This window comes from Lepus europaeus, chromosome 12 (genome assembly GCF_033115175.1).
Source record: "Lepus europaeus isolate LE1 chromosome 12, mLepTim1.pri, whole genome shotgun sequence".
Taxonomy (NCBI): Eukaryota; Metazoa; Chordata; class Mammalia; order Lagomorpha; family Leporidae; genus Lepus; species Lepus europaeus.
Window position 1 is genome coordinate 1400635 of NC_084838.1, and position 26455 is coordinate 1427089.

The window sequence follows — 26455 nt, forward strand, 5'->3', positions numbered from 1 at the left end:
CACGTTAAAAAAATAGGTTTAATGCGAGTGGTTCACCTCATAAAGAACTGACCAGGCACTGGAGACGGGGGCGGCGGGGTGTGAGCGGGGGTCAGCCGCGCCCCTCCCGCCACCCTGCGCCCTCAGCAGGGGGGGGGGTGCCGATACCGCGAGCGAATTAGCAGAGAACGAAGCTTCAAGGAGACAGCGAAGTTTAGTGCAAACGATTGCGCGCAGCGGAAGTGGGGGCCCCGCGCGGGCCGACTGCCATCCCAGCCCAGCCGGGGCGCGCCCTCGGGCACGGGGCGGCCTCCCCGCCGCCGGCTGGGCCTCACATGTCCACGAAGACCAGGAAGCACCAGCCCAGCCCCCCGACCAGCAGCATGGTGACGTGGGCGGCGGAGACCAGCAGCTCGCGCAGCAGCCGCAGGTCCAGGCGCCGGCGGCCCAGCAGCAGCAGCAGCAGCGACAGCTTGAGCTGGAGGCGCAGCAGCGCGCGCAGGCCCAGGTACTGCAGGCAGAAGAGCGCGGCGAGCGCGCCCCAGAGCGCGGCGGTGAGCAGGCTGCAGCCGAAGTAGAGCAGGAAGCGGATGAGGCCGTACAGCCAGCGCGTCTTCAGGTACACGTCGAAGTTCTGGAACCTGGTGCGCGCCAGCGGCGGGGCGCGCACGGGCCCGCAGGCCGCGTGCAGGCAGCTGGTGTGCGGGCCGTGGAAGGAGCGCACCCGGCGCGGGATGGGCAGCACCGGCATCGGGCTGGCGCGAAGGCGGCGGCGGCGGCGGCCTCAGGGGCGCCCGGGCCCCGCGGCCGGGGCCTCGGGGGCGGCGGCGGCCTGCGGGCGGGGGGCGGGAGGGCGCCGGGTCAGGCTCTGGGCCGCACCCACCCGCGCCCCCGCCGGGCCTCCCGGGGCGCGCTCGGGGCAGAGCGCGTGGGGCCGGGGCCGGGGGCGCTGCTCCCCGAAGAGCCCCCCTCGCAGCCCCCTCGCAGCCCCCGGCCCGGCCGGGTCCCGCGGGGCCGCGCCGCACCCGCCGACGCCATGGACAGCCCGCCCAGGCCGCGAGAGGCCACGGGGCGGGCCCGCTGCCCACGCCCGCGCCCCCCGCCGCTCACCCGGTGCCCTCTCCGCGGCGGCGCCGGCGTCCCGCACCTCGGGGCAGGCTGGCGGGGCTGCGGGCTCCCGCGGCCCTCGGGGCTCCCGCGGCGCGGCGGCCGCATGGTGCCGCGGCCCGGCTCTCACGCGGCGGCGCGCCCGGCCGCCGGAGGCGTTTGGCCCAGCGTGGGCGCCGTAGCGCGGCCCTCCGCGGCCGCCGTAGCGCGGCCCCACGCCCCCTCCGCCCGCGCCCGACCCCGACGAGCGGCTCCCTTCGCCCGGCTCGGCCCGGCCCGCGGCGTCCCGGAACTCGTCGCCCCCAGGACGTGCGCGCGCGGGCGGGCGGGCCACCCGTGACGTCACGGCCGCGCACGCCCCCCCCCAGCCCCGGCCTGCCCTGCGCAGGCGCAGACGCAGACGCCGGCCCGGCCGGGTCGTCCCCGAGCAGGTCCTCTGCGCCTGCGCCGCCGCGCCGGGAGCCGGCTGACAGTGCGCAGGCGCGTCCCCGTGCGCGAGCCCGCGGGCGGCCGGCGCGCCTGTGGCCGTGGGTCCCGCTGCGGGGCGGGGGTGGGCCCGGCGGGAGATGGGGAGGGGGCGGCGGGGGTCGTCGCCGCGAGCCGCGGGGGCCGCAGCCCCAGCGGGAGGAGGCGGCAGCCGGCGCGGGGTGCACCTGCCAGCGGCCAGGCCCCGGCCGGGAGCGCCACGCGGGTCTCCACGCGGGTCTCCACGCGGGGCGGGGCCCAGGCCGGAGCCCTCACTCTGGGTCGGAGGGGAGCAGCCGGGACGTGAACCCGTGTTCCGGCGGCACTAACGAGCGGGCCCCGGTGCGGGGTTGGGGTGGGGGCTGAGGCTCGCAGGACTCCGGGGCCTTCGTGTGCGGGCCCTGCGGGGCAGAGCGGTTCCCGGTGTGGCCGCACTGCGTGGGCCCCTGCGCCGCGCCGTGACCTAGGCCTGCACCTGCCAGGCCTGGGCGGGGGGCTCACAGGGTCTCCCCCACGCTGCAGGGAGCTGGGGCAGAGCAGGGGCCCCGGTGCGGGGGTGGGCGTCCCGGGGGTGGGTGCCCCGGGGGTGGGCGCTCGTCCTCAGGTGGGCGCCCCGGGGGTGGGTGCCCGTCCTCAGGGGGGCGTCCCGGGGGTGTGCGCCCGGAGGGTGGGTGCCCGTCCACGGGTGGGCGCCCCGGGGGTGGGTACCCGTCCTCAGGGGGGCGCCCCGGCGGTGGGTGCCCGTCCTCAGGGGGGCGTCCCGGGGGTGGGTGCCCGTCCTCAGGGGGGCGCCCCGGCGGTGGGTGCCCGTCCTCAGGGGGGCGTCCCGGGGGTGGGTGCCCGTCCTCAGGGGGGCGCCCCGGCGGTGGGTGCCCGTCCTCAGGGGGGCGTCCCGGGGGTGGGTGCCCGTCCTCAGGGGGGCGCCCCGGCGGTGGGTGCCCGTCCTCAGGGGGGCGCCCCGGCGGTGGGTGCCCGTCCTCAGGGGGGCGTCCCGGGGGTGGGTGCCCGTCCTCAGGGGGGCGCCCTGGGGGTGGGTGCCCGTCCTCAGGGGGGCGTCCCGGGGGTGGGTGCCCGTCCTCGGGTGGGCGCCCCGGGGGTGGGTGCCCGTCCTCAGGGGCGCGTGCTCGTGCCGGGGGTGGGCGCCCCGTCCTCGGGTGGGCGCCCCGGGGGTGGGCGCCCCGGGGGTGGGTGGGTGCCCGTCCTCAGGGGGGCGCCCCGGGGGTGGGTGCCCGTCCTCGGGTGGGCGCCCTGGGGGTGGGTGCCCGTCCTCAGGGGGGCGTCCCAGGGGTGGGTGCCCGTCCTCGGGTGGGCGCCCCGGGGGTGGGTGGGCGCCCGTCCTCGGGTGGGCGCCCCGGGGGTGGGTGCCCGTCCTCGGGGGTGGGTGGGCGCCTGTCCTCGGGTGCGGTGCGGCGTGGCGCCGGGCTGGGGCCGAGCTCCGAGCTCCGGGGAGCAGAGCCCGCGGCCTTTTCTCGCCTGGACCGGTTGGGGGTCTGCTCGGCGGACCGAGGGGCTGCACCTGGGAGAAGAGCAGTGCTGTCAGCCACGCCTCTGTCCTGGAAAACCCGCCCCCCCCCCCCCCCCCGCGGAGTGCCCGGGGGTCTCCCAGCAGGGCCCTGCTTCCCGTTACCGGTGCGGCCCAGCCCAGCCCTTCTGGTGCCCGCGGCCTCCCTCTGCTCCCCGGGGTCAGGGGCCGTGAGAGCCCTGGGCGGCCCCTGTGAGGGGCACGGGGATTTGAGGAGGTGGCCGTGGGGTCGGCTGGCCAGTCCTCCGGCCTGGAGTTGGGGCTCAGAGAAGCTGCCGGGTCTGCACCCAGCCACTGGGCTCCAGGACCCTCGGGGCCCCAGCCGGGGGAGGGGGAGGGGAGGGCCGGCCGGTCCCCTCTGGTCCCCAGCTGGGCAGTGGGCTGGCGCCATCTGCTGGCGCGGAGCTGGAGGTGCCGGAGGCCCTGGGAGCAGGAGGCTGTGTCGGTGCTGCCCTGGCTGGGCTGAGCTCTCTCCTGCCGCCCCCGACCGACCCAATCCCGTCCCCTCGCTGGGGGCCCCTCCGGGTCCTTCCTTCCAGGGCCCAGGGAACTGTGTGACCTCTGCCCCAGGCTGCCCTGCAGGGTTTGGGCCGGGGGAGGGCACTGACACCTCCAGTTGCATGGACCGGCTTTGCACAGGGCCCAGTGGCACCTTTGTCCTCAAGGCCCCCACAGGTGGCCGGGACGCGTCCCCACGGGTGGACAGTCCCCTCCTGCCTGCCCTCGAGAGGCCGTGGCCAGGCCCGCCCTGGCTGAATGGCCGGAGCACGCGGCCCACGCTGGGAGCAGCGGCTGGGGCCATGGGGAGGCCCCCGGGTGCCGCGGTGGGTGCCCTGCTGAGCCCAGCCCGGGCTCTGGCCTGTGCGTGGAGGAGCCCCCTGGTCGGGTCGCCCGCTGCCTGCCAGCTCTCCCCACAGCTGCCCCGTGGGACAGAGACCGACTCCTGCACAGCCTGCCCGGGGTGAGGCTCCTCCCGGGAGGACTTCTGCTGGTGTGTCCCTGGGGAGGGACAGGGCCCAGGTGGCCCACACGGTCGCTTGGTCCGGCAGAGTGCTTCGCTGCGGCCGGCTGTCCATGTGGGACCTCGGCCTGGCTCCTGTGGGCACTCGGCTCCCCCAGCCTCGGCCTGGCCCAGCAGGGTGGGGGAGGAGGGGCATGGGCAGAGTCCTTGTCTGGGCTCGGTGGGAGGCGCGGGGTCGGGGAGGACCCTGGGCTGCAGTCTCTGGCCGGCGGAGCTGCCTCGCTCTCCGGCTGCGGCCACCCTCGCCACGTGGGTGCACGGCTGAGCCGTCCTCGGCCCGGGCGTCTGAGCCGGGCGGTGCTGTGGCCTGAGTGACAGTTTAATCCCACGAGGCCCGCGGCAGGGCAAGTGCTCCACGGATGCTGGCCGGGGCCCCGCCTGCACCAGGATCCGGTCTCAGAGAGCCGGCTTGTGTCCCTGCTGCTCCCCTTCCGGTCCGACTCCCTGCTGTGGCCTGCATGGCCCAGTGCATGCACCCGTGTGGGAGACCCGGAAAGTTCCTGGCTTCGGTCCAGCCCAGTCGCAGAGGTTGTGGCCATGTGGGGAGTGAACCAGAGGATGGGAGACCTCCCTCTCTCCCTCTCTCCCTCTCTCCCTCTCTCCCTCTCTCCCTCCCTCCCTCCCTCCCTCCCTCCCTCCCTCCCTCCTCCCCTCTCTCCCTCCCTCCCTCTCTCTCTCTCTCTCCCTCCCTCCCTCCCTCCCACCCTCTCTCCCTCTCTCCCTCTCCCTCTCCCTCTCCCTCCCTCCCTCCCTCCCTCCCTCCCTCTATCCCTCCCTCCCTCTCTCTCTCTCTCTCTCTCTCTCTCTCTCTCCAGCACTGCCTCTCAAATACACACACGCTGCGTGGCAGGACGACCGTTGACGCAGGCCGTGGCCTTGGCTCGCAGACTGACCCCAGCCCTACCCCACGGGCTACAGGGACACCACTGACCCATCCTCCCGCCAGCCGGTCCTGGGCGGGGCCTCCCCACAGCCGACACCTGGACCCCTTGGGGGCTTGGGAGGCTGCCCGGCCCCAGGTCCTGGCCCCCCAGGCCCAGGCGGGGGTCGTGTTCCCTCCGCTGATTGTGCGGCCCGGCTCCCCGTGGCCCCGAGCAGGCGCCGTGGGCGGCACGGGGAGCCCGGCCGGCCGCGGTGTTTTATGGCTCTCCAGGAAGACAAACGCGCCTCCGTGTGTCACTTGTTGCCATATAAATGCTAACTTGTACTTCTTTCGAAACTTTTAATGAATTGTGTGCCTTCCGGGAGATTTACGGGCGAGGCGGCCGCGCTCTGCGCTGGCTCCAGCAGATTGCACTGGGAGATAAATCCGGCGCTGATGCCCCGCCCCAGCCAGGGCCCAAAGTTAAATTATGCAAAATCAAAAACAAACCTTATAATACTTCATCAAACATGCATAAAACTGTCAGGCCCAAATAAATTCTCAATTAACTCGCCTCAGATTGGGAGCGGCCGCTGATCTAATCAGCCCACAGCGCTGCGGAGGCCGGGCCGTGGAGGGGGCCGCAGAGCGGGGCCCCCTCCACGCGGGGCTGAGGACCCCTGAGGCCCCGGCTCAGCTCCGCGGCCGGGAGCGGCAGGCGTGCCGGGGCTCCGCCCTGCCCACGGGCGCTCTTCCTGGGCCTGGAAGCTCCTGTGTGTGGCCACACTGCGCGCCAGGACGTGGAAGACGGCACAGGTGCCTGGGCCCTGCACCCACGTGGGAGACCCGGAGGAGGCGCCCGGCGCCCGGCTTCGGCCTGGCCCCACCATGGCTGCCGTGCTCAGCTGGGGCGTGAGCCAGGGGATGGAGGACCCCATCGCGCTCGCTCACTCGCTCGCTCGCTCGCTCTATCTCTCTCCGTCTCTGTCTCTGTGTCTCCCCGTCTCTGTCTCCGTCTCTCACTGTGCCTTTCGGTAACGGGTACAGACGGGTTACAGAGCGTTCGGCGCGTCGCTGTATTCTCTGTCGTTTTACCTGGACAGAGACGCTGAAGAGCCCCCGCTCGGCTCCGTCCCTCGGTGTCCACGCCGCCGGAGGCGGGAGCCAGGACTCCACGCGGCTCTCCACGAGGTGCAGGGACCCAAGCGCCGGGCACCGCGGCTGCCTCCCGGGAGGGCGTGCGCGGGGAGCCGGGACGTGACGGAGAGGCGCCGGCGGAGCTTCCCCTCGGTGCCAGCGGGCGCCCGTGTCCCTGTGTGCCCACCCTGCTGCGCGGCCACGGCCACAGTCAATGAGAGCGCTGGCAGACACGTGTGCGTCCCCCACGCGTGTGGTCAGTGTGCCGACACAGACACGTGTGCGTCCCCCGCGCGTGTGGTCAGTGTGCTGACACAGACATGTGCATCCCCCACGCGTGTGGTCAGTGTGCCGACAGACACGTGTGTCCCCCGCGTGTGTGGTCAGTGTGCCGACAGACACGTGTGTCCCCCGTGCGTGTGGTCAGTGTGCCGACAGACACATGTGTCCCCCGTGCGTGTGGTCAGTGTGCCGACAGACACGTGTGTCCCCCACGCGTGTGGTCAGTGTGCCGACAGACACGTGTGTCCCCCGTGCGTGTGGTCAGTGTGCTGACACAGACACGTGTGTGTCCCCCACGTGTGGTCAGTGTGCCGACAGACACGTGTGTCCCCCGTGCGTGTGGTCAGTGTGCCGACAGACACGTGTGTCCCCCGTGCGTGTGGTCAGTGTGCCGACAGACACATGTGTCCCCCGCGCGTGTGGTCAGTGTGCCGACAGACACGTGTGTCCCCCACGTGTGGTCAGTGTGCTGACGCAGACATGTGCGTCCCCCACGCGTGTCAGTGGGTGAGTGTGCCGACAGACACGTGTGTGTCCCCCACGTGTGGTCAGTGTGCTGACGCAGACATGTGTGTCCCCCACGCGTGTCAGTGGTCAGTGTGCTGATACAGACACGTGTGTGGTCAGTGTGCTGACGCAGACATGTGTGTCCCCCACGCGTGTCAGTGGGTGAGTGTGCTAACAGACATGTGTGTCCCCCGTGCGTGTGGTCAGTGGGTGAGTGCTGACACAGACACATGTGTGTCCCCCACGTGTGGTCAGTGTGCCGACAGACACGTGTGCGTCCCCCGCGCGTGTGGTCAGTGTGCTGACGCAGACATGTGTGTCCCCCACGCGTGTCAGTGGGTGAGTGTGCTAACAGACATGTGTGTGTCCCCCACGCGTGTGGTCAATGTGCTGACACAGACACGTGTGCGTCCCCCACGTGTGGTCAGTGTGCTGACGCAGACATGTGTGTCCCCCACGCGTGTCAGTGGTCAGTGTGCTGGGTCGCACGTGTGGGTGGAGCCACAGCCAGGACTGAATCCTGGGCACCCGCGGGGGGACCTGCGCCGGCAGAGCTCAGCCCCGGCCGCCACCCAGGCCGGTGCCCGTGGCGGCCAGCAGGGGGAGCCCGCGGCCCGCGATGGCGGCTCCGAATCCCCGGCTCCCAGCAGCGGCCTGGCGGCTCCGAGGCGGGGGTCCCCCAGCAGTGAGGGTCGCTCAGGCGCCCCCTCTCAGCCTGCGCCCCGCCCCGCCCTCACCTCGGTCCCCAGCGCAGCCTGGAAGCGGGCCCGGGCGGCGCCGGCGACACAGGGCCCTGGCCAGGGCCTCAGCGAGATGGGGCGCTGGTGCCTGGGGAGCCCCAGCTTCCTTGGGGCGTCGGGCCCCCGTGTGAGGGGCGCCAGAGGGCGGAGACCAGCAGGGGCTGCCCCCGTCAGGTCCCTCAGTGGGGGGGTGCTCTCAGGTTCGGGGGGCTCCTGGGAAGCGCCAGTGTGTGTTCTGTGCCCTTGCCCCCCATGGCTACCCCCAGGGGACCCCCTCCCCCACCCTGAGGGCTGCTACCAGGGCCACGGTCAGGAGTGGGTGTGGGGGGACAGCCCCTCCCCGGCCGCCACTAGGGGGCAGCCGCTCTCCCCTCGCCAGCTCTGCAGGTGCTGAGGGGAGGTAGTGGCCGGGACCCCCTCTCGCTGCCCGAGGCCCAGCTCTGGACCCCCCAGGGCCTGCGGATCTCCTCCCAGGACAGGGGAAGACCCCCCGGCCAAGGGGCTTGTGTATGTGAGAAATGGCTTCTTGGGGTCTCTCCTCAGTCGGCAGATGGGAGATAGAGGTGGAGAGGTGGAGAGAGAGACAGACAGAGAGAGAGACAGAGACAGAGAGAGAGAGAGACAGAGGGAGAGACAGAGAGAGAGAGAGACAGACAGGCGGAGGGAGAGACGGAGAGAGAGAGAGAGAGACAGGCGGAGGGAGAGAGATGGAGATGGAGACAGAGAGAGAGAGAGAGACAGGCGGAGGGAGAGACAGAGAGAGAGACAGAGAGAGAGACAGAGAGAGAGAGAGACAGACAGGCGGAGGGAGAGACGGAGAGAGAGAGAGAGAGACAGGCGGAGGGAGAGAGATGGAGATGGAGACAGAGAGAGAGAGAGAGACAGGCGGAGGGAGAGACAGAGAGAGACAGAGGGAGAGAGAGAGACAGGCGGAGGGAGAGACAGAGAGAGAGACAGAGAGAGAGAGATGGAGACGGAGACAGAGAGAGACAGACAGGCGGAGGGAGAGACAGAAACAGAGAGACAGACAGAGAGACAGAGACAGACAGAGAGAGAGACAGAGGGAGAGACAGAGAGAGAGAGACAGACAGGCGGAGGGAGAGACGGAGAGAGAGAGAGACAGACAGAGGGAGAGACGGAGAGAGAGAGAGAGAGACAGGCAGAGGGATAGACGGAGAGAGAGAGAGAGACAGGCAGAGGGAGAGAGATGGAGATGGAGACAGAGGGAGAGAGAGAGACAGGCGGAGGGAGAGACAGAGAGAGAGAGAGACAGACAGGCGGAGGGAGAGACGGAGAGAGAGAGAGAGACAGGCAGAGGGAGAGAGATGGAGATGGAGACAGAGGGAGAGACAGAGAGAGAGAGACAGGCAGAGGGAGAGAGATGGAGACGGAGACAGAGAGAGAGAGAGACAGGCGGAGGGAGAGACAGAGAGAGAGAGAGACAGACAGGCGGAGGGAGAGACGGAGAGAGAGAGAGAGACAGGCAGAGGGAGAGAGATGGAGATGGAGACAGAGGGAGAGACAGAGAGAGAGAGACAGGCAGAGGGAGAGAGATGGAGACGGAGACAGAGAGAGAGAGAGAGACAGGCGGAGGGAGAGACAGAGAGAGACAGAGGGAGAGAGAGAGACAGGCGGAGGGAGAGACAGAGAGAGAGAGAGAGACAGGCAGAGGGAGAGAGATGGAGACGGAGACAGAGAGAGACAGACAGGCGGAGGGAGAGACAGAGGGAGAGACAGAAACAGAGAGACAGAGGGAGAGAGACAGACAGGCGGAGGGACAGACAGAAACAGAGACAGAGGGAGAGAGATGGAGACGGAGACGGAGAGTCAGAGATGGACGGAGAGACAGTGACAGACACGGAGGGAGACAGACAGACACACGATGCCTCACGCGTGCTGGGGCTCCTGGGAGAGTCCGTGGGGTTGGGCTGGGAGCCTCGGCCGGAAGCCACAGGGAGAGCTGACACAGGGCTGCCCGGCCACGGCCGCAGTGCTGGGTTCACAGCAGTCGTCCTCACCCCAGCGGCCCCCAGAGCAGCCTCAGCGCCCTGGGCCCACCTCTCGGGTTCAGGTCTCTGGGGATTCTGGCCAGGAGGGGCGAGGGCCACCCCACCGGCCGGGGGCAGGGGGCCTGCAGGGGTACCAGCAGGAGGCAGACCACAGGAGCAGAGCCCTGAGCCGCCCTGCCGTGGAAGCTGAGGTTGGCTCACGCCACGCGGTGCCGCCGCTCCTGACCAGGTGCCCCGGGAATCCCCACCCGGCCGGCTCAGCGTGGAACCGGTGTTTCCCATCTCAGCAGGAGGCAGGGCCACCTGCTTGTGTGTGCAGTGGCCGCCTTGCCCACGTGTGGCCCACACGTGTGGTCTCTGAGCGCGTGAACCCTAGGGTCCCTCCTTGCACGAATGGCCTTGCTGCCCGCGGGCCCAGCCCTGGGTCCCCCCCACCCCCATGGTCGCATATCCACAGCTCAGCGGGGCCGACACGGCTCAGCCCAGCCATGCCAGGCTCGGGGTCCCCCCTGAGGTGACGTGGGTGCCTGGCCGGCCTGCGGGCGTGCAGGCTCGGGCGGGCCGATGGATGCACCCGCTCCACCGGCCCAGCCTCCCTGCACCGGTTGCCATGGCAGCCCGAGACCAGCATCTTATTAATTCTGCATGCTACAGAATAAATATAGACGCCTCTGGCTTTCTATTGTGCGCTTGGTTCCTGCTGCCTGGGTGGGGAGCCCCAGCACCCAGCCCCCACGCACACCTGTCAGGGTGTCGGCACCCCGGGCGGGGCCCCAGGGCGCTGGAGCCGAGGCTGCAGGCTCCCCCCACGCGCTGACTGGGGGTGCCCAGGTGGCTCAGGGCCGCCCGTGGCCAGCCGAGGCGGCAGGCCTGCGGAGCCTGGTGTCCCCTGGGCTCCGCCTGGTCAGCCCGGCGCTCTGTCTCCTGCCCCGGAAGCCCGGAGTCCGCAATGGAAGGGGGTGGAGATGGGCGGTCTCCTGGTGACTTCGCGGAGGAGGGGTCCCCTCCCTGGGCCCTGAGGGGCGACCCCAGGCCTGTTCCCGCCCCCTCCCCGCAGCCCCGCCCAGCGGCCGGGCCCCCAGTGTGCGGCGCGGGGCAGGTTTTGTCCGCAGGAGCACCGGCGGCCCGGCTTCCTCAGGGGCCCCGGACAGGGCGGCACGGGAAGGGGCCCGCCCCCGTGGGACCCCGGCGTCCCTTCTCTCGGCCCCGCCCTTCCCCACGGCCGGGGGTCTCCGGGGTCTGCGCGGCCGGCCGGGGCAGCTGGGACGCCGGCTGCGCCTCCTGTCATGCACCGGCCAGCGGGCCATCGATCCCCTCCCTGCAGCCTGGACAGCCCCGGCCCCGGCCCCGGCCCCCAGGGCCCCATCAGGCCGTCGGCAGAGCCGCGTGCTCGCCATTTAATTAAGCTTAGTTTAATTAAAAGCCGGGAGTTCTTTATTAGACTTGGTAATTGATTTAATTTTCTGTGGAATCCGAGTGCTAAACACCTCCGCGGCCGGGGGAGGAGGCGTCCAGACCTCTTCGCAGCAGGTGAGGCCCCGCCCCGGTAGCCCCCACCAACGCCCCCCCCCGCCCCAGCCAATGGGAAGGAGGGGCGGGGCTCCCCGCCTCCCAGCTCCCACCCGTGGCCCTGCATTCCGTGGTCTGACTGTGCCCCCAGCCCGGGCTGGGGGGCTGTCCCGGGACCCCCGCTGTGCCCCCCCAGCGTCCCCAGAGTGCACAGCGCCAAGCTGTGGCCCCAAGGCCCGAGGCTGGGGGGGGAGCCTCTGGCCAGGCCAGAACCTGCGCTCACCACCCTGGAGAGGGCGGGGGGCCGGGCCGGGCAGGGGTCTCCCCACCAAAGCCTCAGGCCAATGTGCGAGGAGGGGGTGCTTTGGCCCTCCGTGCTCCCCAGGCCCGCGGCTCTGTCTCCCCGATGGGGATAGATCCTGGGGTGACCGTGGGGGCAGCGTTGTGGCGCAGTGGGCTACGCCTCTGCCTGCCACGGGGGAGACGGAGCTTCAGCCGGGCCCAGCCCTGGCCGCCGTGGCCACCTGGGGAGTGAGCCAGCGGTGGGGACCTCGCTGTCTCCGTCTCTAACTCTGCCTTTTGAATACAGAAATGAATCTTAACAAGGAAATGGCGAGGGGTGGACATTGTGGGGGAGGGGTGGACATTGTGGGGGAGGGGTGGACATTGTGGGGGAGGGGTGGCTGCCGTGGGGGAGGGGTGGACATTGTGGGGGAGGGGTGGACATTGTGGGGGAGGGGTGGCTGCTGTGGCGGAGGGGTGGACATTGTGGGGGAGGGGTGGACATTGTGGGGGAGGGGTGGCTGCCGTGGGGGAGGGGTGGACATTGTGGGGGAGGGGTGGCTGCCGTGGGGGAGCCTGGGACCGAGTTCTGCCTCCACCTGTGCTGACACGGCTTCCGGCACGAGAGGCAGGAGCGGCTCCAGGGCCGGAGACCCCGAACCCCTGGCTTCGGCCTGGCCCAGCCCTCGCCGTTGCGGGCGTCTGGGGAGTGAACCAGCAGGTGGGAGACCTCTCTCTTCTGTAACTCTGCCGTTCAGGTAAGTACATCTTCTTATTTATTTATTTGAAAGAGTTAGAGAGAGAGAGAGAGCGCGCTTCTATCCGCTGGTTCACCACCCAATTGGCTGCAACGGCCGGCGCTGTGCCGATCAGGAGCCAGGAGCTTCCTCCAGGTCTCCCACGCGGGTGCAGGGGCCCAAGGACCTGGGCCATCCTCCACTGCTTTCCCAGGCCACAGCAGAGAGCGGGATTGGAAGTGGAGCAGCCGGGACTCGAACCGGCGCCCACATGGGATGCCGGCACTGCAGGCGGTGGCTTCACCCACCCGCTCTGCCCCAGCCGGCCCCCCAGGTAAGTGGCTCTTTAGAGGTGGATTGGTTCTGTCTCTCTGGAGATCCCTGATCAGTACCTCCACGGGAAGGGGTGGGGTGAGACTGGGAGAGGGGAGGGGCCGTGTCCACTCAGCGTGGCGCCCCCAAGGCTAGCACTGCACTCAGTGGGCACGCTGTGTGCGTCTGTGGTCAGGGGCCGTGGGCTGCGGGCAGAGCCCTGCAGTGGACGGCTCTGGGGGCCGTGGGCTGGGCTTGGTGCTGCCAGTTCTTTCCACGCCCAGGGGAGGAGGGGCCACACAGTGCTCACAGCCCAGCCTCGGCCGTTATTTCCCCTCCCCCGAGATTTATTTATTTATCTGAAAGACAGAGGCAGAGAGAGAGAGAGAGAGAGAGAGGTCTTCCATCTGCTGGTTCACTCCCTAGATGGTCGAAACGGCCAGGGTTGGGCCAGGTCCGAGCCAGGAGCCAGGAGCTTCTTCCAGGTCTCCCACATGGGTAGAAGGGCCCAAGGACTTGGGCATCGTCCACTGCTTTCCCAGGCCACAGCAGAGGGCTGGATCGGAAGAGGAGCAGCCGGGACTAGAACCGGCGCCCATTGGGATGCCGGCACTGCAGACAGTGACTTTACCCGCTGCACCACTGCGCCAGTCCCACTTCTTTTTATTTTTTTATCTTATCTTTTGGTAGATTTACTTGTTTATTTGAAAGGCAGAGTTAGCACTTCCACCTGGGCTGAGCCAAGCTGAGGCTGGGGTCTCCCACGCGGGTGCAGGGGCCCGGGCCATGGGGCCGTCTTCTGCTTTCCCAGGCCGCAGCAGAGAGCTGGGTCAGAGTGGAGCAGCCGGGACTCGAACTGGCGCCCATACTCAGTGCCGGCATGCGTAGGCGGCGGCTTAGCCCGCTGCACCGCAGCACCGCCCCCCCCCCCCAAGCAGGAATTCTGGCCTCCTGTGCACAGCCCCTCCCAGGTGCCTGAGGCCACGGCTCCTCCTGGTCCGGGGCAAATGCTGACCCCTGGAAACGCCGGAGCTTCTGCTGGGGAACCTGGGTGTCCGCGGCTGAGCCGGGCGGACGTGGTGAGTCCCCAGCTCAGGGCAGGAGGCACACCCGCCGGCTGTGCAGCGACACCAGCGTGGTCTCCGGAGCTTCCCAGGCTCCCAAACCGAACCCTGTGCTCACGGAACCCCGACACCCCAGCCCCTGCACCCCACTCTACTTCCTGCCGCCCAGGTCCGAGGACCCGGGGTCTCACAGAGGGGACTCCCAGGGGACGTTTGCTTGCCCCCGGCTCCTCTACCCTGCGGCTCTGTGTGCTCTGGGCCTCCAGGGGGCGCTTTGTTCCGAGACTTCCTGCGGAGAGAGCTGCTCACCATGAGGGCTCCGAGCTGTGAGGTGGGCAATGCCTGGTGAGCCGTGGGGTGAGGGGCGGGTGTGGACAGCGTGGACCGCGTGTGGACCACGTGTGGGCTGCGTGTGGGCAGTGTGGACCACCTGTGGGCTGTGTGGGCGGTATGGACTGTGTGGGAAGTGTGGACCACGTGTGGGCAGTGTGGACCACCTGTGGGCAGTGTGGGCGGTGTGGACCATGTGTGGACTGTGTGGGCAGTGTGGACCACGTGTGGGCAGTGTGGACATGTCTGGGTGTTGTGGGCCATGTGTGGACAGTGTAGACCATATGTGTGGCCAGTGCTGACCATGTGTGTGGACAGTGTGGGCCACGTGTGGGCAGTGTGGACCGCGTGTGGGCAGTGTGGACATGTGTGGGCTGTGTGGGACATGCGTGTGGACAGTGTGGACCACGTGTGGGCGGTGTGGACCATGTGTGGGCTATGTGGGACATGTGTGTGGACAGTGTGGGCCACGTGTGGGCAGTGTGGACCATGTGTGTGGGCTGTGTGGAACATGTGTATGGGACATGCGTGTGGACTGTGTGTGGGCAGTGTGGACCGCGTGTGGGCGGTGTGGACATGTGTGGGCTATGTGGGACATGTGTGTGGACAGTGTGGGCCACGTGTGGGCAGTGTGGACCATGTGTGTGGGCTGTGTGGAACATGTGTGTGGGACATGCGTGTGGACTGTGTGTGGGCAGTGTGGACCGCGTGTGGGTGGTGTGGACATGTGTGGGCTGTGTGGGACATGCGTGTGGACAGTGTGGACTGCGTGTGGGTGGTGTGGACATGTGTGGGCTGTGTGGGACATGCGTGTGGACAGTGTGGACCGTGTGTGGGTGGTGTGGACATGTGTGGGCTGAGTGGGACATGCGTGTGGACAGTGTGGACTGTGTGTGGGCTGTGTGGGACATGTGTGTGGACAGTGTGGACCGCATGTGGGCGGTGTGGACCGCGTGTGGGCAGTGTGGACCATGTGTGGGCTGTGTGGACATGTGTGGGCTGTGTGGGACATGTGTGTGGGCGGTGTGGACATGTGTGGACATGTGTGGGCAGTGTGGACCACGTGTGGGCAGTGTGGACATGTGTGGGCTGTGTGGGACATGTGTGTGGACTGTGTGTGGGCTATGTGGGACATGCGTGTGGGCAGTGTGGACCACGTGTGGGCAGCGTGGACATGGTCTGTGTGGGACATGCGCGTGGACAGTGTGGACCACGTGTGGGCAGTGTGGACCACGTGTGGGCGGTGTGGACATGTGTGGGCAGTGTGGACATGTGTGGGCTGTGTGGGACATGTGTGTGGGCGGTGTGGACATGTGTGGGCAGTGTGGACATGTGTGGGCTGTGTGGGACATGTGTGTGGGCAGTGTGGACATGTGTGGGCTGTGTGGGACATGTGTGTGGACTGTGTGTGGGCTGTGTGGACATGGTGGTCTGTGTGGGACATGTGTGTGGGCGGTATGGACATGTGTGGGCGGTGTGGATCACGTGTGGGCAGTGTGGACATGTGTGGGCTGTGTGGGACATGTGTGTGGACTGTGTGTGGGCTATGTGGGACATGCGTGTGGACAGTGTGGACCACGTGTGGGCGGTGTGGACCGCGTGTGGGTGCTGCATGGAAGTCGCCCTGGTGTGGCCGGGTCCCCTCCTCCCATCCCTGCCCGGCGGAGCCTCCGTGGGGGAAACACGGGTGCCGGGGAGGAGGAGCCCCTGGAATACGAGCCGGCTTTGCTCCCCGCGGGGCCCGGGGCACCACTCACCCTCAGCGGCTGCCCAGGGCGCTCCCAGCAGCACAGGGGCCTTTCTGGAACTTTCCAAGGCAGCGGCTGCACCGTCAGAGTCGGCTCGAGAGGCTGAATTCTTGCCCAGTGCCAGGGTGAGCGGCTCGTCGGCTCGGCGCCCGTCATCCCTGCAGGACGGAGACTGCGGCCGCCTCTCAGGGGCGCGCAGGGCGGGCAGGTGCAGGGGCAGGCTGGCTGGCCCCCTCGGAGCCCGGCCTCTGCCCTGGGCAGTGACAGGCAGGTGGGAATCCCGCCCACACTTCCCGGGGGCTGAGAATCCCAGACCTGGCCACGGGGGTGTTGGGCCCCGGGGCTCTGGGGTCTCTGCCCACCCTCCACTCACAGCTCAGCCCCGGAGGCGGGGGCCCTCCCCAGAGGTCCCCGGCCCGGCTCAGGCCGAAACTGGCCTCCACTAACCCCGCCCCCTTTCCGTCCCAGGGCGGGACAGGCTGGCCTCCACTAACCCCGCCCCTTTCCGTCCCAGGGCGGGCCTGTGCCTGTCCCGTGTGTATGGATTTTGCTGGTTTTAACTTAGTGACCAGGAACCCCAAACAAATAAAATTTCCTTTAAAAACTCAGGAGATCAATGAGCAAGTTCCCTGGGTGCCTGACAGCATCGCGCGGCCAGGGCTCCCTGGGGGCTCAGGGTGGGGAGTGCCTGGGGTGGGGGGGGACAAGCCCACCCTGCATACTTGGGGCCGGCGCAATCACACATAGACACACACACACAGACACTCACACACAGACACATACATAGACACACATACACAGACACACACATACATAGACACACATACACAGACACACACAGAGACACATACATAGACACACACAGACACAGACACACACATACATAGACACAGACACACAGACACACACATACATAGACTCACACAGACACACACACGCAGACACACACAGACACATACACATACACAGAGACACATACATAGACACACACAGACACACACATACATAGACAGACACACACATACATAGACTCACACAGACACACACACAGACACATACATAGACACACACACTCGCACAGACACACAGACACACACATACATAGACAGACACAGACACACAGACTCATACATAGACTCACACAGACACATACATAGACAGACACAGACACACACAGACACATACATAGACAGACACACACACACAGACATAGACACATGCAGACACACACAGACACATACATAGACTCACACAGACACACGCACGCAGACACACACAGACACACAGAGACACATACATAGACACACACATACATAGACACAGACACACAGACACACACATACATAGACTCACACAGACACACACATAGACACACACTCGCACACACACAGACACACAGACACACACATACATAGACTCACACAGACACACAGACACATACATAGACACACACACAGACACATACATAGACACACACAGACACACACAGACATAGACACATACAGACACACACACGCAGACACACACAGACACATACACAGACACACACAGACACGCAGACACACACAGACACATACATAGAACACTCGCACACAGACACACAGACACACACATACGTAGACTCACACAGACACACAGACACATACATAGACACACACAGACACATATATAGACAGACAGACACAGACATAGACAGACACACACACATACATAGACTCACACACACACTCGCACACACACAGACAGACACATAGACACACACAGACACACACAGAGACACATACATAGACACACAGATACACACACACACATAGACACATACAGACACACACACATACATAGACTCACACAGACACACACATAGACACACACACTCGCACACACAGACACACACAGACACACACACACAGACATAGACACATACAGACACACACATACATAGACTCACACAGACACACACACGCAGACACACACAGACACATACACAGACACACAGAGACACATACATAGACACAGACACAGACACACACATACATAGACTCACACACACACACGCAGACACACACAGACACATACACAGACACACAGAGACACATACATAGACACACACAGACACAGACACACACATACATAGACACAGACACACAGACACACACATACATAGACTCACACAGACACATAGACACACACACTCGCGCACACACACAGACACACACACAGCGTGCCAGGCTGCTTGGTTGCTATCTGCAGGCTGCAAAACACAGCACAAATTTACAACGCATCGTTCACCTGTTCCCCTGCCCCAGGCAGCCCCTGGGGAGGGCTCTGAGAGCCACAGGTGTCCAGGCCAGGCTGCAGGTGGCGGCCCAGGGAGGGCTGGCTGTGGGGACCAGCGCGGTGCCCTGGGCGGCTGACTCTTTGGGGGTGGCTGGGGCAGGACCCTGTGGCCGCCTGATGCTGAGAGCCCCTGGAGCCCCTGAGGGTCCCTTGTCCCCTGTGAGGGCGGTGGAGGGGCAGCCGGGGCTGGGCTCTTCCTGCTGCCCCCTCACCTGCCGGAGCCACACTCCTGTGCTGACCCCAATGGCCAGGTGCCCCTTTGACCCCAGCAGTCCATTGTAGGGAAGGGAAGGGGGAAGCTGGTCCCCCCCGCCCCCCCAGGGCCCCGGGCTCGTGGCTGTGAAGCGGGGGTCACTCAGGGGCACAGGGCTCCGTGGCTGGTGCAACGCCTCGCCCTCCACCCACCTCCCAGAAGGGCCCAAGCATTGGTCGGTCGGAGGCTGAGGAACCGGCACGGAGACCCCCGCCCGGGTCCCCCGGTCAAGCCCGACCCACGCCTCCAGGTCTGACCTGGAAACCTCTCAGCGCCCCCCCCCCCCCGCCGAGGCCCACCCACTGCAGGCAGGTCTAGGGGCGGTTCCCACCCGGGCCCCGCCCCACCGCCCCTCTGTCACCTGTGTCTGCACACAGAAGTCAGTGGCCGGCTGCAGCCCCACCAGTTCCCGCGGGGCCCAGGCACGCCGAGGCCGCGGCCGGCAGAGACAGTCCGGCCGGCCGAGCTGGGAGAGTCGTTCCCGGGATGCCCGCAGGGAGGGGTGGCTGCAGTGGAGGCTCTGGGGGGGGCTCTGTCCCGGGAGCCAGGGGCCAGCACCTGGCCGGTCCCGTGGGAGCCGGTGACGAGGGGAGGCGGGGACGGCAGCGGGCTCTGCCCCTTGTCTGCTCGCCCTGGGGCCGGGGGTGCGGGCCACTCTGCCCCTTGTCTGCTCGCCCTGGGGCCGGGGGTGCGGGCCGCTCTGCCCCTTGTCTGCTCGCCCTGGGGCCGGGGGTGCGGGCCGCTCTGCCCCTTGTCTGCTCGCCCTGGGGCCGGGGGTGTGGGACAGCCGCTCTGCCCCTTGTCTGCTCGCCCTGGGGCCGGGGGTGCGGGCCGCTCTGCCCCTTGTCTGCTCGCCCTGGGGCCGGGGGTGCGGGCGCTCTGCCCCTTGTCTGCTCGCCCTGGGGCCGGGGGTGTGGGACAGCCGCTCTGCCCCTTGTCTGCTCGCCCTGGGGCCGGGGGTGCAGTCGCCCTTGTCTGCTCGCTCTGGGGCCGGGGGTGCGGGATGCCACTCTGCCCCTTGCCTGCTCGCCCTGGGGCCCGGGGTGGAGACCACCGCTCTGCCCCACACCCCTGCCCGTCCTTCTCCCAGAGGGCGGCCACCACCTCTCCCATTTCCCCTCTGCTGGTGTCACCCTGGACGTAGTCCCCGGCCCCGGAAGGTTCCGGGGCTGGGATGTCCAGCCCCCAGGTCAGCCCATAGCGGGACCCGGCCTCACCCTGCGGTCTACGGGCCCTTAGGGGGCCACGGCTGTGAGTCCGCTTGTGGGGCAGCTCCCCGAGTGGATCCTTTACCTTGAGTTTCGTTTTGGTTTTATTACTTACTTACTTGCAGGGCAGAGAGACAGCTCTTCCATCCACTGCTTCACTCCCCCAAAGGCTGCAATGGCCAGGGCCGGGCCAGGCTGAAGCCAGGAGCCAGGAGCTCCATCCGGGTCTCCCACGGGGGTGCAGGGGCCCGAGCACCTGGGCCGTCCCCCGCTGCCTTCCCAGGCCATCAGCAGGGAGCTGGATGGGAAGTGGCGCAGCCAGGACTCGAACCAGCACTAGACATGGGATGCCGGCATTCCTGACACGTGGGGCAGGCAGCGAGGGGTCCAGGGTGTGGGCAGAGGAGTGGGTGCAGGACAAGGGCCCTCTGGCCTCTGTACCCCAGCCTGTTTCCTCGGCCATGCGGCCGGATGGCGACACCACGCTGAGGGAATTGAAGGAGTGAGGAGAGGGGAGGGGGCTCTGCCCTGTGTGCCCCACGAGCAGTCACGCGGTGGGGGAGACAGTCCCCAGGGACTTCTCACGGAAGCCCCCGGCGCCGCGGCCTCTTCACCGTCCTGAGCTCTGAGTGGCCAGCAGCCTGTGTGGGGTGGGGGAGCGGGGCGGGGTCTGCCTGGCAGGAAGGAGACTCCAGCCCTGTGGGTCTGAGTCGGGGCGGAGGCGCAGGGGGCGGGCACACGCGTGTGGTGTGCACCTGATGAGTGCGCGGGCGCTCTTGTGTGTGGTGTGCAGGCTGGGGGCTACCCACTCGTGTGCAAGCCTGTCTGGACAGACTCGCGTGCGTGCTGTGCGCCCGGTGTGGGAACGTGACACCGCAGTGTGCGTGGTGTACAAGTGCGTACATGCAACATGCGTGCACAGGCGCAGACATGCGTGTGAGTGCGTGTGCTTCGTGAGCACCACGGGGCACGCGCTCCAGCCTGCAGCAGCCGCGCCTTCTGGCGGGGGCCCTTGTCCGGGCAAACCCGGTGGCAGGGGCGCGGGCGGAGCCGTTCGGCGCCCTGTCCGGAGAATTGGTTTACGGAGAGGGTGCCGAGCCGGTGGAAAGCCCCGCCCGCCAGCTGCTCCCAGGGCCCTGCTGCGGATTCGCCATCAATTATGCAGGGCCAGGGACTCCTCTTTACAGAGACAGCAGCCAGGAGCCGGCTCTGGTTACCAGCTCTGCAGGTGCCGGGCTGGGGGGTGCTGGGACCGCGTCAGGGTCCCCCAGACAGCAACCCGTGCAGGACAGGCCTGGGGGACCCTCCGCCGGAGCCGCTGTGCCCGCCCTGCCAGGGCCCCGTCCCTTCCCGTCTGCCCGGCAGTGCCGCTGGGGCCTGGCTCCACGCCCCACCCACTGCTGGGGTTGGCAACACTCCCAGGGGGCCGTGCGGGGGACACGACCGGGGCTGTGGTCACTGAGGCCAGGCCGGCAGGGCCCTCGAGGGTCCCAACCTCCAGGGGAACCCCCGGGACTCGGGTGTGGGGCCGCACGGTGTGTCTACACAGCGATGCCGTGGGGGAGGCCCAGGGTCTGGAAGCTGGGGCAGAGGGCACCGCGCGAGGAGGGGACGCGGCGTCCCCAGGGCCAGCGTGGAGCCGAGGGTCACACGAAGGCCGCTGTGATCCAACCCTGAGCCGGTCACCGCCTGCTGGGCCTCCCAGGGTCACCCGGTGGTCATCCCCAGGGCCCTGGAGCCCAAAGAGGCCAGCGTGCCCTGGGTCCATTTCACAGACACAGAGACTGAGGGCATGCATCAGGGGAGGGGCAGAGCCGCCCAGGCCCGGAGACCACCCACGCTGCTCCCCACGGCGTCAGCCAAGGGGCACGTGCCCTGTTCCGGGAGGGTCCGGTGTCGGGACACCCGATCAGGATCAGGTCAGTGCTGCTCCCTCCTCGCTGGGCCTCTCTGCGCGCGGTGTCTCAATTATGCAGAGCCCGCGGGCGGCAGATGGCGGCGCGCGCCGTAACCGTAACCGGAGCCGGGCAGGCCGGCGCCCCGCCCCTGCTCCTGCCCCCTCCCAGGAACCCCTCCCTGGCCCAGGGATTCCACCGCGGGGACAAAGAGACTGCGTAACTGGGGCCCCAGGAGCGTCCCCCGGGTCACCTTTGTCCCTCTTTGAATCCCAGATGGCCGGGCACTGCCCTTGTCTGTGCTGTGATCCGCGGGGCGGGGCGCGGTCTGGGTGGGCTACAGCCAGGAGGCGGGCGCTCCCGAGGGCGGGGACGGGGCCCAGCCTGGGAAGGGGGCGGGTGCCAAGGCCCAGGTCTCCCAGGACGGGCACCACTGCATGTGGGGCACACAGGGCACAGGTGAGGCTGCCCCAGAGCCGGTTGTCTCCGCCCCTGACCGGCCAGAGCTGCTGTGGAGCCCGGCGACCCGGGCTCTGCCGATGGCAGTGGCACATGGCACACTCGGGGCGGGGCCGAGGCAAGGCTGTCCCGGGGAAGGCAGAGGGTGGCATCGCGGGCTGACTGGGCGTCGCGAGGGCTCTGGGCCCTGGGTCTCCGCAGAGCCCGCCGTAGCCCTGGGGGCCCCCTGCGTCTCTCTCTGCCTCCCAGCAGCACCGACGCCCACCTGGACTCCGGCCTCCCGCAAGGCTGGAAGGAAGGGGCCCAGCACCCACTCGCGGCAGGCAGCTTGGTCCCCTGGGTGGGGCGGGCCACGCACGCGTCAGTCCAAACAATGATTGATGCCAAAATTAAGTGTATTACACCAGAACCGCCGGTCCGCGGCCGCATGCCAGAGAGCAGCCAATTAGATACATTATGCAGCGTCGCCTTGATTGTGGGGATGAATCAGCTTAATTGCGGTGAGAATCGCACATCACAGTTAACGCAGCCCACCCTGGCGCAGGAGGCGCGGGCTCGCCGGGGAGGGCCGCGGCGTCCAGCCGGTGGGCAGCCAGGGGGGAGCGGGGGCCCCTGGACGCACGGAGCCCTGTGACATGGTGACGGTGACACAAGCCAGCCGTGGGCCTGGCAGGAGAGATTTGCAGGAAAATGGGCGGCATCTGGCCCCGGCCGGGCCCCAATGTCGACTAAGTCTGCAGCCTCGGGAGCTGGCCGGAGGGCACACAGACAAGCCAAGGGCAGAGCCGGGCCTCCAGGGAGGAGGCCCCGAGGCAGGAGGCTGAGAGCCAGGTACTGGGGCCGTGCCGCCGCCCCGTGGCCCTTCGTGGCCTCCGCGGCTCCTGCTGTGGCGTTGGCCACCCTGCCTCACCCCCGGCTTGCAGTCCAAGCCTCACCGCTGCTGTCCGCGGCCACTCCTCACCTGGACGGCTCCCGGGGCGGTGCTCTGCGGGCCCCGGGGGTGGGTGTGGGAGCCCCCATGTGCCAGGGTCTGGGCGCCATCCCAGCCACCTGCAGCCCCGTGAGCCCCCGTGCTCGGTCACCTGGCCCAGGAAGAAGCCCCGGTGGGAGGCAGATGGCCCCTGCAGGCCCCAGGCCCTGGGCTCCACTGCCCCTCACCTTGGGGGAGGCTGAAGACCCCTCGCTCTCAGGAGGCTCCTGGTGGGAGGCCACTGGGGTCTGCACCATGGAGAGGGGCGTGGCCTCCGTCAGATCTGTGTCTTCAGGATCCAGGGTGGGGCAGGAGGTCCTGGGTGGACGACGCCTGAGAGAGAGGCGGGTGCCCCGGGTCCTGCACGGACAGGAGGGCCAACACAGCAATGCCCCGTGTCCCAGCATGCTCTGGGGGAGGCCGCTCCAGGGAGCCCTGGCTGGAGGGGGAAGGGGCGGAAGGGGGGCATGGAGGAGCCGGAGCCCCCCCCCAGACACGGCACCCGCCCGCCCTGGGGGCCTCCCCAGGCCAGGCAGCAGCCTTGGGTGGGGGTGGGGAGCCGGCTGGCCCACAGGGCTCGGAGCTGCCCCCGCCTGCAGGTTCACCCAGGTGGGTGAAGGGCGCAGGCCTGGCCGCCCAGTAACCGCCCGATTCCGGTTTAATTTTGTTTGCCTGATGAAAGCGCAGAATCAATCCTGTGACCATTTAGCCGCGTCCCCATTTGCATACTTAAAAGCTGGGGGGGGGGGCGGTCCTGGCCCCCGGCCCCTGCACTGCAGGGAATTTAATTTCCAAGCTCAAGCCTGGCGCGGAGCGCGGGGTCTTTGGGGAGGCGGTGCGAGTGGCCGGGGCTGTCCAGCTGGGGTCATCGGTGTTTAAACACAGGCCGTCTGGGAGAAGGGGACCTGGCTCCGGTGGAGGAGGCTGGCCCCGCCTCGTGCTGTTGGCCCCAGAACCCCCAGGCTCGGGGTTGCCTGCGGGGTGCAGAGAGGAAGCCCCAAGCGGGAGCTGGAGGAGGGGGTGCAGCGCAGACACCCCAGACCGCGCTCTGACCCCGGCAGCCCTGCTCAGCCTGCACAGGGCCGACCCTCAGCCGGGAGCTGGGGTCGGGCCCAGCGGGCAGCAAGCACCAGGGCCCAGGGCCCAGCCTGCACGGGGCTCAGGGTGAGCCGCAGCCGCGGCCGTGGCCAGGCAGGGGGCGGGTGGCGGCTGGGGCACTCAGGGAGCGGGGAGGGGCCGGAGGACTGGACGTGCCCCTCAGCACGGCATTGAGGCCCAGGGCACCCTGTGGCTCCCGGGGGGGCAGGGAGAGGGGCTGCCCAGGCCACACTGGGCTCTGACACCCGAGCAGGTCGCAGGCTCCGTGGGGGCCGAGAGGAACAGAGCCTGGCACGAGGCGGCCGCGGCCCCCGTGCCCACGGGGTCACTGGGAGACCACAGATGGCTGAGTGGCAGGCCCTCCTGTCCTGCCCCGTTTCCTGGAGCCCCCCGGGTGGGTCTGGTATGGCTGGGAGACCGAGGGGTTGGGGACACAGACAGAGAACTGGACCTCTGTGGGCCATGCCGCTCGGAGAGAGCAAGGCGGGGGGCCATGTCGGGGTCTCGGGCTGCTGCTCTCCATCACAGGCCCTTGAGCCGGCCAACGTCACGGCTAGGACCCTGGTTCCCAGAAGTGGCCAAGCAGTGGCCATGAAGTGGTAGTCATCGCCCCCCAGGATGCCGGGGCACTGTTGTCTGTGGCCCGGAGCCCCGGAAAGATCTGTGAGAGCAGTGGGGGGCCCCCACTGCCAGGCTGACACACAGCACAGACAGCTAGAGATGGATCTGGGGCCAGCGCTGAGCCACACTGCTAGGACGCCTGGGTCCGAGTCCCAGCTCCGGCGCCGGATTCCAGCTGCCGCCAACGTGCACCCGGGAGGCAGCAGTGATGGTCCAGGCAGGTGGGCCCCTGCCACCCATGGGAGACCCGGACGGAGCGCCTGGCTCCTGTCTCAGATTTCTATTTATTTATTTATTTGAAAGTCAGAGCTACAGAGAGAGAGGGAGAGACGGAGACAGGTGTTCCAGCTGCTGCTTCCCTCCGCGGATGGGTGCCACGGCCAGGGCTGGGCCGGGACGGAGCCAGGAGCCAGGAGCCTCATCCGGCCCCCCCACATGGTTGGCATAGATCCAGGCCAGGAGCAGGGAGCTGGCTCGGAATAGGAGCAGTCAGAACTTGAACCCGGAGCCCACTCGGGGTGCTGGTGCCGCGGGCGGTGGCTTCACTCGCAGGCCCCACTGCCTCTCAGCTCAGTGAGAAAAGCTCAGGACGGAAACGAGGGAAACGGCTCGCTGGGCGCGGAGGTCGAGTGGGACGGGGCGGTGGGGAGGAGAGTGGGGCGGGGCGGGCTGTGGGCTTTGTTTCTCTCCGCTCGTCTGTATTTCGTGGGTTTGGCACAAGAAACCTGTCTGTCCTGGGAAACATGGAAGATCTGAAAACGCAGAGGCCGACATCGGCCAAGCACCAGGTCGCTCTTCGTGACCCCGAGTGCCCCCGGGAAGCACCACACCCCGGCCACTAACGCTCACAGGTCGGCTGGGCGGCCAGCAGCCAGGGAGTGGACACGGCTCAGCCACAGAACGGGCCAGGCCCGAGCCGGCCACAACGAAGTCACCCACAGAGCCATGTTCTGCGGGGGCACCTGCCAGGAATGCCTGGGGGCGGGCGGCCGCTGGGGGCCCAGGTTCCTCCTGGGGGGATGGGAAGGGTCTCAGCGCTGGCTGCCCGAAGGCACGAAGCCCACGGCCCCTGGCGCGCTCTGAGCCGCAGGCCTAGGGTGCGGGATTCGCGTCTGGACACAGCAGATCGGCGGCAGGGGCTGGATCCCTGCGGCCCCCGCCCCACGGCAGATGGCGTGGCCCCCTGGGGCGGCACCCTGGTCCCTGAGCCCCTGCCCCGGGGGGCTGGGCTGAGAGGCCAGATTAAAAGCACTGTAGGGACCTCCGTGGGTTGAGGTCAATAAATCTCACGCCCCCCCCCCCCCCCCCCGCACAGCAATCTGTCCCTGACGCCTTTCAGAGGCCGGTCGCTCCCCATTACCCCGGGGGAAGTGCCACAAATCACCGTGACAGACCAATCAACAGGCCGGGGCTTCACCCACGCGGCCTGCCGAAGCGGGCGCCCTCGGCCGCACTCGGGAATAAATCTCACCCCAAACTTGCCTGCGCGGCCGCCTCCCGCACCGGCCACCGGCCGCCGCCCCCGCGGACACCTGCTGGGGCCCGGGCTCCCCGCAGCCGCCCCCCACCTCCGTGCCAGCCCCCCCCCCAGGCCGGCCGGCCGCGTGGGCGAAGGCGAGCGTCCTGAAATAATTCATAGGAAACTTAAAACGCTGGGACGCGGAGAAATTGCAAATGGGGAAATATGATGGATTGTGGGCTGAGGGAAGCCGACGTGCGCGGCGGAATTGATCCCCGGGAAAATGTTTTTGTCTGCCATGAAAAATGGGCGCCATCTCGCCGGGGCGCGAGCGCCATAATCCCGAAAATCATTTGCTTTTGATTTCCTCTTAGGATCCGGCCACTTCCCCTCTCCCGGAGGGAGGGGCTCGCCCTGGGCGGGGTCTGCTCGCACTGCCGGGCCGCCCCTCGCCAGCGGGAGGTCCCCTGGGCTGTGCTGGGAACTCAGCGGGGGAAACTGAGGCAGGAGGGAGGCTCGGGGCGGGCGAAGGCCTTGGTCGC

At 67.9% G+C, this 26455-nt stretch overlaps 2 protein-coding genes across 2 annotated transcripts; both read right to left on the bottom strand.

The window, feature by feature from the left end:
• TMEM250 (transmembrane protein 250) lies at positions 1 to 768 on the bottom strand. Its single transcript, XM_062206853.1, has one exon. It carries the CDS (start codon positions 728 to 730, stop codon positions 311 to 313), a length of 420 nt encoding a protein of 139 aa, XP_062062837.1. The 5' UTR covers positions 731 to 768; the 3' UTR covers positions 1 to 310.
• LOC133771945 (basic proline-rich protein-like) lies at positions 764 to 26251 on the bottom strand. Its single transcript, XM_062208382.1, has 7 exons — positions 26169 to 26251; positions 25937 to 26077; positions 22924 to 23053; positions 3179 to 3263; positions 2882 to 3067; positions 2260 to 2799; positions 764 to 1623 (listed from the first exon to the last, which is right to left on the bottom strand). Exons 1-7 carry the CDS (start codon positions 26249 to 26251, stop codon positions 764 to 766), a joined length of 2025 nt encoding a protein of 674 aa, XP_062064366.1.
• Between the last annotated feature and the right edge of the window lie 204 nt (positions 26252 to 26455).

Excerpts from the sequence above, each read along its gene's own strand:
- LOC133771945 (XM_062208382.1), bottom strand. The coding sequence starts at position 26,251 with ATGGCGCTCGCGCCCCGGCGAGATGGCGCCCATTTTTCATGGCAGACA. Across the intron at positions 23,054-25,936 it reads TGCGGGAGGCGGCCGCGCAG|GACCTCCTGCCCCACCCTGG; the intron begins GCAAGTTTGGGG and ends TCGTCCACCCAG. Across the intron at positions 1,624-2,259 it reads GGGCGCCCCCCTGAGGACGG|CGGGACCCACGGCCACAGGC; the intron begins GTACCCACCCCC and ends CCCGCCCCGCAG.
- TMEM250 (XM_062206853.1), bottom strand. The coding sequence starts at position 730 with ATGCCGGTGCTGCCCATCCCGCGCCGGGTGCGCTCCTTCCACGGCCCG.